Raw genomic sequence first — 16407 nt, 5'->3', positions numbered from 1 at the left:
CAAACTAATTGAGGTCAGCAACAGCCAATGACCCCACATTGGCTTTGTTACTGGTCCCACGTCAACATATTTAACCGTTTTTTTACTAAAAACAAAAATATAAATTAAATTTTGAATTTAAAAAAATAAAGTGACGATTTTTAAATTAAAAAAATAAATTAAATTTAAAATTAAATTTTAAAAGTCTAGTTAAAAATAAAGAAAACTAATAAAAAGTTCAAAAAAAACTTCTTTTTTAATGAAAAATCTTTTTTAAAGATATAATAAATAGTACCAGTTAAAAATAAAAATATAATTTTTCATTAAAAATAAAGTGTTTTTTTAAAACTCTTTTAAAAATAAGCGTTTTTTCATCCTTGGTTCCAAAACTTTGGATACTCACAGCAACAGCAAGTCGGGAAAAAAGCCTGCGGTTCTGTGTCCGGTTTGGAAAACGGAAGACGAACTTGTAATTTACAGCATACGTCCCTCCTCTGCGCTTCTCTTTCACTGACGCCCACTGTCTAGGAGCTTCAGAACCAGGTATATGTCCCTCCTCTGCACTTGTCACTTCTTTGATTTCTAAGAGCCACAATACTTTTTTGTTTCTTTGATTTTTACCTCTTAATTTTCTTAATATTTTGGTTTTACCCCAATTATTTGATTGTCTAATGGGTATCTGCTACTAGCTGGTATTGTAATAATGTTCTGAAATTAAAGCGATAAACCCTAAAAACCTAAACCCTAAACCCTAAACCTCAAACGATATCAATAACAATTGCGGATTAGGATTGAGTTGTACTTTGCAATCTGACATGCCCTCATGTTTTAATTGCTAGCTTTTGGATTTTGAGCACACGCTTCCGCCAGGAATGGGGAAGCAGGATGGTAACTTGTGGGACGATTCCGCTCTTATCCATGCTTTTGACGATGCCATGTCCAGCTACAAGGTTTCACCTCTCTCTTTCTCTCTTTCTTTCTCTCTCTCTCTCTCTCTCTCTCTCTCTCTCTCTCTCTCTCTCTCTCTCTCTCTCGTTTACACGCGCTCGCATGTCATTTCTGTATTTACTTAAATTTGGCTAAATGTGCAAGGCTTCAGTATTTTGAGCAGAGCACTAGTTTAGTTGACTTTGGCTTCAACTGCAGATTGTTTTCATTTTTCGACTTTTGCTTTCTTCATTATTATTTGACACGGCTCAATTTGATACTACTGATATGTTGTTAAAGACCTCAAAATGGAGAATCATGGTCTAGCTTTAGGTTTTCTTCTCTTCTTCTTCTTTTTTTTGTGTCCTGACATTATATATGACCTTTTACGTAATTTCCAGAAAATTCATAGCAAGAAAACTAATGAGGGTTCAACCAAGGAAGAAAAGGTTGAGATCAGCACAGGAGAACCAGTCATTACAAAGGTTGACGAACATGACGAGGCTAAGAGGTGAGTTTATGACCTGGCAAAGCTTCTCTTTGATGAATTTTATAATTTTGATTGTTATTGAAGGAAGGAGGTCGCACTTGGTGCGATGGCAAGTGCCTTCGCCCATGAGCGGTAGGTCTCGGGTTCGAGACTTGGGAGCAGCCTCTCCATAAATGGAGGTAAGGCTAGCCGACATTCACCTCTCCCAGACCCTGCGTAAAGCGGGAGCCTTATGCACTGGGTACGACCGATTGTTATTGAAGGAAGAAGAATAATGGCTTTATAAAGTGGTGTACTTATTCTTAGACTAATGAACTCTTACCTATTTTTTCGTATTTGATAAGCTGAATATTTCTCCTGTAGCTTTCATCTGCTCCCTTTATCTTTCCATATAGTTTGTTTATCAAAAACAATAAGAATAAGTATTGTAGTTTTACTGATTACAGTTTTGAACTTTTAGATTTCGACTTTTTCTTTTTTTCTTTTTCTTTTTCTGTCGAGAGGTTTGAGTTGTTGAATTCAGATAATAACTATGAAAGATTTTGCATGGAAGTTGGTATAATAATCAAAAGATAGTGCTGTTGGAACTTCGAATCTGGCAGTTCTGTTGAATTCAGAGATATTGGGGTTTACGGGTTGTAGTCTGATTCGGTTTGTGCTACTTTTCTATTGGCCCTACAAATCCAAATTTGATCAACTTTGGGCCTGAATATACATTTTATTAAACAACTACTATGAAATAACAGTAAAGTGGACAATTAACCCACCATGAGTAGAAGAGAAAACAACATTTATTCAACAAACTATACCTACCTTAAGAAACTAGAATTAAACATGCTTACAACTTATGAGTATGGAATAATGAATAAAAAGGTAAAATCTACATAACCAACATTGCAGTATTCCTAGACTAAAGTTTTCAGTACCTCTGTTCACCTCTATCTTCCTTGTTCAAGTCCATCCCAAGGCCTAATTTCACCATTTCTTTAAAAATACTTGCAGTGTTTAAATTTTCAAGAATGCCATAGCAGTCACTTCTCTTTTTGTGCATACGAATTTATGTTATATTTTCTGATTTCCGGTCAAGGAGAAAGTTATTGGCAATCTTTATAATGTGTTTCATTTTGATGTTTGGTTTCATGTAAACTTAACTCAAAAGAGTTGTTTGTAGAGCATATGTTTTGGGGGTTATGTATCATGTAATTTAATCAATATAGTGCATAAAAAAAGAGGTCAAAATTAACAGAAGATGTTAGAAGTCAACTAATTATCACTCCTAGAATATCATGCAAAGAACTAACTAAGCATGAAAAACTATAGTTAATTCATAAGATGGGGGTCATTTGCAATGCATGGCTCAACTCATCTGATAATAGTTTCTAGCATGGTACGAAAACCTTAAATTTGTATCTGATAGTAGTTAACTAAGCGGGTGATGCAGTAACTGTTCAATTTATCTTCTTTGAATATATACAAATAAGTTTTCTACCATCTATTGTGCTTTAAGAAGACAAGGGGATGCAGATGGCCATAGCAGTGATACATTAAAGACTACCGCAGAACTTGGACAGACCACTAATCATTCAGAAGTGAAAGAAAATGATCATGTAGATTTGCATGTACTGGAGCCCTATTTACAAGCTGCACAGGATGCGCAAAATGACTATTCATGTTCACAAGTTACAGAAGATTATAACCAGTTACTCAATCAGTATTATGAGGTTGAGGAGAAAAGACAGAAGCTTCTAGTTCAGCTTCAACAATTCGGTGGTTGGAACTACCAATATTCTGGTGAAGGTTCTGGTTCCGTTATACAAGGCTATACTGATTTTAGCTCTCAGCAGCATGCTCTACCTACATGCAATCCTTCTAATCCAGCTGTTGTCTGTTCATGTTGTCCATACCTGTGTCAGTGCTTGATGACTCCATGCACTTCAGTTCCTTCTAGTTTACAGGGGGGATCATGTGCCGGTAAAACTTGTACTGATGCTTGTTTACAAACAAGCTTTGGGAGATCAGTTTCTCTTGAAGATGATAGAATGGTCAAGACAGCAATGGGGACTGCAGAAAGAGCATTATCATCAATGAAAACGAAAATTTCTGGTGATTCTGACATAAGTGAAGGTAAGCGTGGCTTCCTAATAGATATATCTTCTGGAACATGTGTCATCTAAAGAAGTCGCCATGAAAGAAATAGTCTAATAGAATTTTCATTCGTTAATACAAGTGAGGTAATAATTTTTTATTTACTAGGTTGCCTTGATTATAATAAACTATTTTGAAGGCCAGAGGCCCAGAGTTAAAACCTAGTATGAGTTTCTAGTCTTAGTGTAGATATTTATCTGTTCTTATGGGTTACAATGCTGTTTTTCGTCTCTTTCTTAAATTAAAGAATGGAAATTTTTTATTTTTGAACCATTTGAAGAATGTGAGAAACCAACATGTGTTTTTTCTGTTTGTTCTTCTTCTTCTTTCGTCTGTTTTGTCTGTTCTCTCTGTGTGCTTCTGTGAATCAATTTTATGTTGTTGATATTGATGTTACGTTTTAAACACACACAGAGACACACAAAACGTGAATATGCTTCTACAATATGGTTATACCATATTTGAGTTCTGTATGTTATCGAAGTTTTATTGTTGAATGATTTTGCTAGGACAGTTGATTATGCATTAAATGGGTTCAGTTTTACTAATTGGCCGTGGCTTTAGAATTTGATTTTAATCTTACCATTGTCGACTCGTACAAAAGATGGAATTCGAGTCTCATGCATCAACCAAATACTCAAAATATCCACGAGTTCACAATCACTACACAATGAACCTTTGTTTTTTAAACTGAAGTATGTTATTTCATGTCCCGATGGCTGTATATTCATGTCCTTTTTGACAAGTGGAAGGTTATCATATCTGATTTTACTTCTTTACATGTGGTACAGATAAAAAGGATGAGAATAGGGAAGGGGAAATGGCTGAAAGTACTAGCTCAGAGACAGATCTTACTGCTGTATTAAATGCATGGTATTCTGCAGGTTTCTATACTGGCAAGTATGTTGTCACTTCCCTGCTTAAAATGATTTAAGTTCAAATTAGTTTTGCATCTTCATATGATGGATAGTTCTTCACTTTCCGCATTGTAATACTTTGTTGCCAACCTCTTATTATGTATGATTTGGTTACCAAACATATTGCTTTACGTGATTTCTATTGCATCTTTGACGTGATATTTTGGACTTTATCGCATTTCTATTTCTATCATGCATGAATTTCAGTTGGAACTGAGAACGGAACTTGGAAATATTGAATTTTATCTGGACTAGTGTTTATTACCTTTTTTGCATCTAACAGAGAGTTATGTTCACTGGACATATGCATATCGCCAGGAATGTTATGTCGCTCTTGAACTGCAAGACTGCTGTCAATCTTTCCTGCTTATAAATCACCTATGTATGCATTTGATTGTTGAGTGTCTTACGAAAGCCCCTGCTAAGTAACTGAGTTTTCTGATGAATGTAGGTATCTCATGGAGCAATCAGTTGCAAAGAAGCGCCATGGTTAAGCATCCTCGCACAACATCGAGAACAAGTAAACTAGTTCATGTTTTCTACAGGACCTGGAGTTAAATTCGACGTATGTTCTACTATAATCATAAACAAAAATAGTTTGCGTAGAAGTGTATTCTACGTACAACATGGATCTTTAATCGTTAATTGTATCATCATTTTGACAAAAAACCGTATTAACTGGACATTTGGAAATTGAGGCTTGTCTTCCATTCCGTTGCTTAACCGCTGCGATGCTCTGGTTCAAGCATAAAGAGTGTCAAGCAATTCCAAAATGTACATGGTATTGTCGTAGTGAAAGCACTAATATTTACCCTCGGATGAGGAAATTAAAGAGTGTCAAGCAATTCCAAAAGCATGAAATTTTATTTTTTATACATTTCTGAATATTATTGTTTGACTAACTTTAAAGTACAATGAAATTTTTGTGTACCTAGAGTCATTAATTCATAATGAAAGGGTTGTTAAAAAATACGCGAGTGGTGCTGGTAGTGGCGGCTTCGGGGTGGTAGGCCGGTGGTGGCGACAACACGGGAGCAGTAGCCGTGATGGTAACAGTGATGGTGGTGACTGGTGAGGTTTAAAAATGTCTACCCAAAGTATGTGTATGAACTCAAACAAATTTATGCATGTCAACTTATAAATTCGAAATTTCGTCTAAATTTCAAGTTTAGTCTCTTCATCCGACAGAGAGTCGGTGAAATTTATAAAAGAAAAGGTTTAGTAAAATAATGGTTATGGTTTTTTCTTCTAAGTAGTAGCCAATACTAAATTATCCGATCGGTCTAAACAATGTTATTTTCTTGTTTGACAGAAGTGATTACGGAAGACAAATGAAAAGTGAATTTGATATTCAAATGCAAGAGACGAATAGTACTCTTAACGAACTGAGCTACAATACAAACAGTTACTAAAACTTATAAATCAGATTGAAGTTTTTGGTGAGTCCTTTTATGTACTGAGTTGGTTTACCTAGCAATGCAACCAAATTATCCAAAATCTTTCACATTTTGGTATTAAATAGTTCTGGTTGAGAGTTGAGGGAAGAGAGATTTGTTCCTTCAAATCAGTGATTAGAATTTAGAGAGAGAGAGAGAGAGAGAGAGAGAGAGAGGAGTCCCCGCCTTGAAAGCCGGGCAGACAACGACGGGACTGCCATGAATGCGCAGGACTGGAAGAAGGTAAGGTCGCCATCACCTCTCTCTCATTCTCTCTCTCTCTCCTCCCTGCCCGTCCTGCCCGATCTGCCCGCAACCTGTGAGAGGACGAAGCTGCAGCGTTCTGCCAAAACGACAGGCCGTTCAGCAGGAGCAGCAGGAGAGTGAGAGGGTCAATCATAAAACAATAGATTGCTAAATGATTTCTTTGCCTCGACATCCGCGCCCCTCTCCACCCTGATTGGCTCGAAATCATGCAGAGATAACCAGTGACACGTCACGTCCGTGGGGGCACGTGTGAAGGATTTCCAAAAGCATTTGTGGTCGTTTATAATTTTGTGCTTTTTGTTGTCCGTCTAAATAAATAGAAAAGGGTGGAAGAAAAATAAAATAATATTCTGCGGACCAGAAAAAAGAATGATACCTTCTTATTGGCTCCCGCGGAAATTTCGGCCTATAATTGTGTTGCAAACTTGTAAGGGTTTTGGGATCCTCTCTCTCTTGATGGTTTCTTCTGATTTTCCTTTTTCTTGAGTATTTTGTTTTTGTCTCAATTTGATTTGTAATATCCATACATGTGACAATCTACTTCTACCGTCAATTCTTATCCTAAACCCTATACACTCGTTCACAAAAAAATGAATTTCAGTTGAGGGATCTAGAACGCACTTGTAGGGCCATCGCCATATTGAAATTTAACGATCAAACAATTTATCTTTTTAGGTATTTCTTTAAAGAGTTTTTCTACAAAAAAAAATACCCAAATCAAAAACCTTATGACAGTTAGATTAAAAGGTGGTTCTTCAAGTGTTTCTTTATAGCACTGTATCAGTTTATTTTCTTTACCAAAATTTGATGTCTTAATAATTTTGAATTTGTCTAATTTGTTGTAAGATGATCTATGAATAATGAATTAAAATTTAGATAGTTTAGATCATAGAAAATAGTTGAGTGAGTCTCACAAGTTGTCCCTGAGGGATCCTTCAATAGTAGAGGACTATATATATAGAAGTTTCTAACTAAAATGATGACCTTGTGTATGAGTTTACGAAAATCCACTAAAATGATCATATATAAGAGCATCTTCCTAGAATTTTTGAAGAACTTCCGTTTTATTGTAGCAAAAAACGATACGATATATGGCCGCCCTAGAGACTATGTACTTTTTGTGTAGGACCCTCGTATTCTAGAATAAGAATCATTGACACAAAAACATTAATTCTTTAAAAGAAAATTAAAAAAAAAATCATTGCTTAATAGACAATAATTCAACCACAACTTCCTTATCTATTTTCTTGTGTCTTGCTCTCAAAAGCTACGCCTTAAGTGAGGGCATTGGGAGTGACTTCCCCATATACTTCATCAGGCATCCCCTTTTATTCATTACTTGTACATATATTGTGGGGTACATTATTTTTCACCCAATAAAAAAATGATACGTGTACTGCAGATTATATAAGTTGCATAGACTTGACATATACCAACCCAAATCCTAAAGGGACATATCGATGTTCCTAAAATGGATGAGATATGTCAAATTGAAGGGAGGTCACAACAACGATCATCATTTCCGAGTGGAGCGCTTTGTTTATGTCATTGATGAGCAACTTGCGGAATTAGATGATCGCTATGGTGAGTTATATACTGAGTTGATTATTTGTTTGTTATGTTTGAGTCCAAATGATTCGTTTGTAGTGTTAGACAAATAGAAGCTACTTTGTCTTGCTCAAGTTATTTTTCAACACTTTGTTTTTCTTTCTAAATTGCATGGGATTATTAGCCTTGCAAAGACAATGGTGGAGAAAGAAAGGGTTCATCTATCAATTTATCATGTGTAATTGCTTATTGTATTGACTTTAATATTTACCCATTACAACTGATTTAATGGAGATGACATTTTTCGCCACGAATATTATTAAGAGCCCGTGCCTCAACACAATATAAGAGATCAATGGCTCACTAACAGGTTAAGTATTTAGCTTGAGATCAACCTTGTGTCTTTTTTTGTTCATTGTTTTGCACATCAACTTTGACTAGATCTTGTTGTCATATCAAAGATAATATGCAGAAATTTCACTTTTTCCTCTTTGACTAATAATGTAGTTAATATTGTTGGAGTATCACGTAAGTGTATGTCATGATACATTTAGAGGGTAACTCTAAGAAGAGCTTGCGATGTCTTTGGAAAATGATTTACTACCAATTGAATGAGGCTTAAATCATGAAACTAGTCTAAAATGTGCTAGTGATACACGTTAAAACTCACATTATGGTAGAATGCTTAGTTTGATCTCCATGTTCTTATCTATTGTGAATGTATTGAAATGGTTACAGATGATCGCCACAATGATACTGTAAGTGAAGCACATCATTGTTACAAATACAAACTTTTTGTGTTTGTGTTTTACATATTTTTGGAGAGATCGGTCTTAGGAGTCGCAATTGGCACAAACATTACAAAAGAAATATCAAGAGAGTGTGAGGCAATGAATTTAGTCAAAGCATAAGCAACAACTACGCTATATGAGGAATAGAAGGTTTGATATTTTGGTTGATCAAGCATCTTCTTTTTATTTCAAACATCATATATATTGAGGTTCTTAAAATGGATGAGACATACATAAATGGAGGGAGGTCACGACGTAATGCTACAACAAAGATGTACCATCATCATTATCGTGCGGAGGGCTTTGTTTATGTCATCAATGAGCAAGTTGGGAAATTAGATGATCGCTTAATGAGTTAAATGCTGAATTGCTTATTTGTTTGTCATGTTTTTGTTAGTAGCTTTTGATAAACAAAAACTACTTCGTCTTTCTCAAAATTTTCGCATAAATCTAGCATTTGTAGATCAACTTGGGCCATATATTCGATCAGTGATTTTTTTTCAATTGCATGAAATTATTAGTGTTGCGAAGAAAATAGTGGAGAAAAGGGTGCATTTATCATTTAATCATGTGTATTTACTTATTACATTGACTTTGCTTTTACCGGTTGCCCAATTTCAACTGCTAAGTGGAAAAGTCATTTTTGCGCATGATTATACACACACACACACACAAGCGATACTACTACTTAATTTACACTTGGGGAGGGATTTGAATCTGAGACAAATTGAGTTGAAGAGGAATGCCCTAACTGCCATGTCAGTCTAACTCTGCAACAAAATGTGAGATCAGTGACTGAGTGATAGCTTAATTGCTTAGATTGAAAAAGATGTTTTTTCTTGTATTGACTATAATGCTACATTTCCAAAATATGAAAACTCTTCATGGACAATTATAGTTCTAATATTATAGGGGACATCCCGAATTGGTAAGACCTTATCAACCAATGCTACCACAATAACAAGACTACAATTTTAGCACCCGTTGCAGATCTTCCTCAGTTGAAATACGAAACAAGGAGCAGATAATTTGAAATAACTGGAACCCTCATGAGAATAAATCTTGGCCTAGAGCAACCAAAGAAGGTTGAAGAATTTGGCATCATCTCATACTCACAGGAACACAGGAGGAGGTTAATGAGTAAAGAAAGTTGCAAGTCCATTGATTGAGACTTGCCTTTAGGTCCAGTTGAAGCTAATAAAGAACACAATTCTACAACATGTAGTAGATGTTTATCTTTGCCTCACAAATTTTAGTATGAAGTTTTTGACCAAAAAGAAATTTTTTGTATAACTTTGTATTCTCATTATTTGTTTCCCTTTGTCCGTAAAGTGTAAAGCATGTGATAGCACTGCTTTATTTCTTTCTTTCTTTTTTGGTAAATGATAGTGCGGCTCAATTCGAACCCAACACTTTGGTAAAATTTTAAAAACAAAATATACTTCATACATAAATGTAAAATCCTCATTTGTGACCAAAATGTCACGAGTTCGAGTCGTGAAAACAACCTCTTAGCAAAGCAAGGGTATGACTGCGCACGCTAAACGTTCTTTTCCTGACCCTTGCAACACGGAAAGGCTTATTGGCTTGGGGTTGCTCTTTTAAATGTAAAATGCTCCATTGCAATTACCAAGGATCACCTCATACTTTTGGTTAAAGCGCTCTCTCTCTCTCTCTCTCTCTCTCTGATCAGTGCATAAACATACAAAAACCAATTAGTTTTTCATTGATTACATTTACGTACGAATAATATAATTGATTAGGATCTCAGAGATTGATAGGAAGGACATGCTTTTTTTCCACCCTCTCTCCTTTTATTGCTTTCTTTTCTGTCTTTCTTGTCTCCTTGTCTTTCTTTAACTCTCCTTTTACTTTTCCTTTTCTTTTGTTTCTTTTCCTCTGATTTCTGAGAGCGGTACCCGATTCTTATCTCTCCCATGGCAGCCCCCATTCATCCACACACCAGAGGCTTAATATTTATATATATTGAATTTAACAACATAGAAATTGAATTTAAAAACATAGAAATTGAATTAGGTTTAATTTAATTTAATTATATCCCTATTCAATTTCAATGTGACCTGCCCAAAGTGAACTCCAAATTGGGTTTCGTAGGGGTTAAGCTTGTCCCTCCAGCTGAAATGTTTGTTGAGGAGCTGCTTACATCTGATATTTTCTCATAACTTAATCCTTTTGGATCTATCATGTTCGTGTCCTCCCTCTGCAACAAAAGATTTATGCAAAATTATAAATAAATACACAAAAAAAAGGAATAAAAAGCCAAACAAAAGATATGTGTGAACTGGGAAGGCGGGAATCAAAGGACATTTGACTGCTCCCACTTGGAATAATTGAACACTAATTTATCAAAGGAAAGAGAAACTTTGAAAGAGTACAGTAGAAAGTAGAAAGCCTGCACAAACTGAGCAACTCCCAAAACATTATTCTCTCTATAGCTATATAGCTCTTTACATTTTCATCAATTATCATATATATATTTGTTGGAAACTTCATGTGATAGCTTTTGACTATGTATTTTGCTATATATATAATTCATCTCGTGACAATAGCTAGTCTCCAATTTCATGCATGGTCAACCTATGGGGCTTGTGCGTCAAATGGGTTAGGTTTTCGGTCTAGGGCTAGGAGTTAATAAATATTGGAATGAATGAGGGGTTTGCTGTAAATTATATAAAATAAATGGGAGAAAAAGGCTTCACCTTTTACTTATTTATATATTTCCCTTTTTTCACTAGTGGAAGATTTACATGGAAAATATATATACTGAGAATAATGAACAAGGTTTTGCATATCACAAGGACATGTGAAATATGACAGAATTAACCCTTCAATTTTTAAGGGAACCAGCTTTTGAAAAGGGTATATATTATCCCTTTTATCCTCTAAATGTGTAATGTGCACGACTTGGTGGAAAAAGATGGAAACACAATTACCTTTAATTTTGTTCATTGATCAATGACATGACATTTATATACATATATATCAGTGATATATACATGAAAAGCGTAAAATATTGCAAGGTAAATCTTAATATACACAGTTTGGAAATAAAGTACATAAATTCAAAAAGTATTGAATTGGTACCTCCTGATCATCGAGAGATGGTATAATATTTGCAGGTGCAGAATCCTTTGGGTTTGCATGCAACCAAGCTTCTCTGCTGCAAACCAACAGATTGAGAGAATATTATCTTTCAGTGGAAACCATGCATGCATATGAAAAAGCAAACTGAGAAAAAAGAAAGCAATCTTTTACTGGTGTCTTATTTATATACATCTTTCTCTCTCTCCGCTCGCACTTTAATCTTTACATTTGGAGTCTTACATTTGTGCTGATTGAAATAAAGTTGAACTCCCACGTGACATCCATTCACTATTCAAATGAATGAATGTAGCTAACAATTCACGGACTACAAGAAACTTTCGAAGGGCTTACAGCTTTGGCACAAAGATTTCTACTAGGGTTTTAACTTTGGCCCTAAGTTTTCTAAAGTGTAGGCCCCTTTTGATCATATATGCATGTATATGTATGTCTCCCTCTCTCTCTATATATATATACATACGTATACATAGCTCTATATTCAAGCCCCACAAAATCCAAGGGAAAGAGATATCTCCATCGATTTTTGATAGTCAAATGAGAGTCCCAAATCTTGGAGAAATTTGGAGCCTTGGCTAGAGGTTTCTTTGGGTCAAGATCACTCGAGTGTGGGTGCGTTTCTTTTTACTTTCTTTTCACCATGTACCCACAGCCCACTTGATGAAAGAGGTTATAATTACCCTATCATGATCTTAGATATGGAGTTTCAGTCAATTTTCTAGGATATCTCTGTGCTGCACTGAGACTGACAAAAATGAAATCATCATCATTACTTATTCTTTTTGTGATTTCTTGCATGCAAGTATGAGCGCCATGCACGCATATTTAATTGATGTTTAAACAGTTACACAAGGCAACCTAGACAACAACAAACATATATATACATTGAAATATTTGCAGCAATGTTTTTGTATTATCCCTTAATTCTTCTTTCACCGACTCAAACCAAAGGCTAGAAATGAATTCATCATCAACAACCAAATAGTAAAGTAAATAAAATTAGAGAAGAAGGACATGCAACTCCCTTTTGTTGGTCTCTGTGCAAAAAATCAATACTAATATGCAATTTAAGTAGCGTTTAATCAGTGTGTTACCTTGAAGAATTGCTCCAGAGGCCGTAGTACTCCTTATTATCTTGAACAGTAGTCGATCTTGATCCGTGCTGAGCTGATGGTAGCTGCTCACAAGACCTTCTTGGGTTCTGAAGTTCATACATTATGTCTTCAGTGGTGTCCCCAGATGAAGCATTTTCATATACATCACTTTGTCCTGTACCACAAAATAATAAAATTAATTAATATTAAGAACCCCTTAAAATAAAACAAATATACCACAATTTATTTTCTAGAAAAAGTAGAGACGTTAACTATTAACCTGAAGAGGCCGCTGCTTTATCGGTGGTTTTCACCGTCCTGTACATCTGCAATATTTGGAATAAATATTAATAAATAAATAATCATTTATGTTAGCATAGGTAATACATCATTACACTTGTAATTTGGGACGTAATTTGACCAACTGAAAAAAAACAGTACAAATACATACAGAAATAATTATATGGATGATGTTGCAAGATTCCATTGTTCATGTATGAATGTATGTCTGTCTATGTATGTACGCATAATGCACATGAATATGTCGGTTAAATAACTATGGTTAGAGATGCAGGACAAGGTGTGGTTAGAATGGAACCTATGGATCTGATCTGATGAAGATATCATTGAGAAATGATGATGTTTGTGTACTTGTTTATTTGTTTCTTTTTCTTTATATATATTTGTTTAATAAATATTATATATATATATATATATATATATAAGAAACTGTTATTAGTACTTTAAAAATCTCATTCTACACTTTTTATAAATGTATTTTTTTTCTTCTGATTATAGAAAGTTTGAAGTGTAAAATGAAATTTTTAGAACCACAATAACAATTTCCTAAATAAATACAAAAGATAGATTGATGGATGGAGTGTTTTGAGCTTGTCAGGATCGGCTTGGCTATACTATATAAGCTACGATGACTTATTTTTGAATTCCTTGGGCTTTGTCTTACTCAATTTCTGAAATCGATGCATGCATCTCACATCTCAGTAGTCAGTAGCATACTCTCTCTTTCCTTTTTTTCATCTCCTCTACAGAGGAGAGAGGCCAGAGAGAAGAGAGAGAGAGAAAGCATTGATTATTTATCTCACTAACTTGGGATGGATGGTTCATTCTTCCAAGCAAAAAGCTGTTCATTATGAGCTTGCAGAAGAAGAAGAAGCAGAGCCATCAGATCTAATCTATCTATAGATAATCTATCGCAAGTAGAAAGAAAAACAGTCTCTTCTGCACTGCACAGAAACAATGCCATTGGAGTTTGTCACACACACTTATATAAAATTAACACATAGATAGAACCTTCCTAATGTATAATATTAACTAACTAATGAAGTTTGTAAAAATCTTAAACTCGGAGAGAGAGAGAGAGAGAGAGAGAGAGAGAGAGAGAGAGAACTGCAATCTTCAAGTTAATTAAACGTAGTACAAAATTTCAAGAACTAAATTAATTAAAGATGGAAGCTAGAACAAAAGCCAAACCTGCATGGCTAGCTAGCTATTTACACAAATGCAGTCAAAGGTGTTCCTAAGCTATCTATTGCACAAAACTACCAATACAAGTAGAAGAAGAAGAAGAAGACGCATAAAAAAAAGAATTAAAGATAGGCTGCTACCTGTAAGTGAGATTTAACATGTGCCAATGTGAGATCTTTGACATCCATAAGCTCAAGAACTGACTTTGGTGTAGCCCCTAATCATAATTAAATAAAAACCAACTTCATCAATAAATTAGCAGAACATTATTAATTTAACACAAAAACAAAAGAAGCAAGAAAATGAAAAGAATTAGAAGCGAGTGAGTGAGTGAGTGCTCAGTACTGACTTTCATGGCCACCCAAAAGCTCAACAGCGTGAACAAAGCGGGCGTGAAGAGTAGTAGTCCAACGCATCCGAGGGGCTCTTATGCTCCGTTTGGCCGGAAAGCGAGAGAAAATCCGGGATCTTAGAAGACCGCCATGATGACCTTGATGATGATGAGCAGCTGCCTGAAATAGTGGGGTTGAACTAGTAATTGTAGAGGTGGAGGTTGCGGAATTATTGTCGAAATTAACTGGCTTTTGTGAAGAAGAAAATGGGAAGAAATTATTAGGGGGAGGAGGAGGAGGGTTTTGGTAGAGTGGAATTCCTCTAATGGGTCTCAAAAACCCAAGCAGCTCATCCGATTGCTGTAATTCTTGTTGCACATCTGTTTGGGGAACTTGGGGAAAGTAGTGGCTTTGCTGAAACTGAAAGGGATGGAAAAGATTGCCATTAACACCATTACAGCTAGTACTGGCTGTAATATTATTGTAGTGTTGAGGACGATGATTGGTATTCGAAAGCTCGTCAGAGGTGGAGTTTCGGGAGTCCAAGGCTCTCCTCCAAAACCCCAAATCCACCCCCTCCTGATGACGTTGATGACTGCTTCTCCTCCAACTAGTTGATGAGGAGGAGGACGAGGGTTTGCTGTTTGGAGGGCTAATTTGTAGAGATAAGTCCGGTTGTGCAGGGAACAACTCCATCAACCCACCTCCCTCTCTTAATCTCCTTCTCCTAAACCCTATACAGATATATCTAGCTACTTTACAATTCCCTCCTGTATATTTATGAGCACTTTCTTCTTCCTTGTGCTGGGAAATAACTCTGTGTGTTTGTATATATGTATTGTGTGAGCTAGCTAGATAGCTTCCTTGGTGATCTGATTAGGGTTAGAGATTTTCAGGTGTTGGAGAGATTTCTGGGTATTTTGTGTAGATGGGGTTTGATCAATTTGTGTGTGGGGGTAGTTGCAGAGAGCTTTCAGATTGAGATGAGAGAGGGAGAGGGAGAGGGAGAGGGAGAGAGAGAAATGACAAGGTATGAAGTGAATGGTTTGTGTGAAGTATATGTGAGAAAATGACACTTAAGGGGGGCTCTATAGAAAGAGAAACAAGGGAAGGTGTTTGTTTCTTTTGTGGACGTGGGGGTAGGGTACCACTACAAGCTAGGGTAAGCTAGGGTAAGAAAGCAAGACAAAGATGAACCAGTAAATAAAGTTTGACACATTTTTTCTTTCTAATCACTTGATTCCTTCTTTATTTTTGAAAAAAAAAAGGTAATTAAGTAGTAATATTTATTTAATATTTGTTCAATTAAATTTTACACGGATTTGTGGTATTTTGTATAACCATATATAAAAGTACTGTGATGCCTTTTCTTTAGAGGAGAAAGGAGAAAGGAAAAAGAAAGCCAAAAAAAGAAAATTTGAGTGTATATGAACTTTAACGTGTGCATATGCCCCTCTTCAAGACTTCAACAACTCATGTTTGTAAAACTTTTTCCAACCCCCACACGTAAACAGAGTCTTTGAACAGAAAACTTTGGTTTGTTTGTGCTCCTTTTTATAAACCCTAAGACCAACAAACCCTTTGGTTTGTTTATGATTGAACACTAATTTCCACAGCCTAGGGTTTAGAATAATTGTCTCTAATTTTCTCCACCTTGAGTCTTTGTTTGTTTTTTCAATCACCAAAGAGTCATGATCATCACCATTATGATGATGAACTTCAATTAATTTCCACAAACGGCATCATTCTTCTTTTTGTTTAACCATAAAGATTAAACCCAACATTGGATAATATTTAGCTATTTTTTTTTTAGAAATTAAAGTCTTCTATACCTTCTAATAATTTTTCTTTCATGGTCCATACCAGTCATAAAACT

General features: G+C 35.4%; 2 protein-coding genes and 1 long non-coding RNA gene across 5 annotated transcripts; 2 read left to right on the top strand and 1 right to left on the bottom strand.

Annotated features, from left to right (window-relative positions):
• Positions 1-323: 323 nt before the first annotated feature.
• Positions 324-5311, top strand: LOC103409443 (uncharacterized). Of its 2 annotated transcripts, none has more exons than XM_008348259.4 (6): positions 324-522; positions 819-929; positions 1308-1417; positions 2907-3520; positions 4333-4441; positions 4910-5311. In XM_008348259.4, exons 2-6 carry the CDS (start codon positions 852-854, stop codon positions 4950-4952), a joined length of 954 nt encoding a protein of 317 aa, XP_008346481.3. In that variant the 5' UTR covers positions 324-522; positions 819-851; the 3' UTR covers positions 4953-5311. The 2 variants fall into 2 exon arrangements, with proteins under 2 accessions (XP_008346481.3, XP_008346480.3); XM_008348258.4 differs by having other exon boundaries at positions 336-522; positions 2904-3520.
• A 2284-nt stretch (positions 5312-7595) lies between these two features.
• Positions 7596-9115, top strand: LOC139196983 (uncharacterized). The gene is made up of 2 exons (XR_011581911.1): positions 7596-7745; positions 8448-9115. It is a non-coding gene; the product is annotated as an uncharacterized lncRNA (long non-coding RNA).
• Positions 9116-10467: 1352 nt separating this feature from the next.
• Positions 10468-15623, bottom strand: LOC103436851 (probable transcription factor KAN2). Of its 2 annotated transcripts, none has more exons than XM_029104436.2 (6): positions 14549-15623; positions 14340-14416; positions 12995-13040; positions 12715-12889; positions 11606-11681; positions 10468-10721 (listed from the first exon to the last, which is right to left on the bottom strand). In XM_029104436.2, the coding sequence occupies exons 1-6, from the start codon at positions 15225-15227 to the stop codon at positions 10572-10574; spliced, it is 1203 nt and encodes a 400-aa protein (XP_028960269.1). In that variant the 5' UTR covers positions 15228-15623; the 3' UTR covers positions 10468-10571. The 2 variants fall into 2 exon arrangements, with proteins under 2 accessions (XP_028960269.1, XP_028960270.1); XM_029104437.2 differs by having other exon boundaries at positions 11606-11678; positions 14549-15588.
• Between the last annotated feature and the right edge of the window lie 784 nt (positions 15624-16407).

Source organism: Malus domestica, chromosome 06 (assembly GCF_042453785.1).
Source record: "Malus domestica chromosome 06, GDT2T_hap1".
Classification (NCBI taxonomy): Eukaryota; Viridiplantae; Streptophyta; class Magnoliopsida; order Rosales; family Rosaceae; genus Malus; species Malus domestica.
This window is presented reverse-complemented; position numbering and strand designations above follow the sequence as displayed.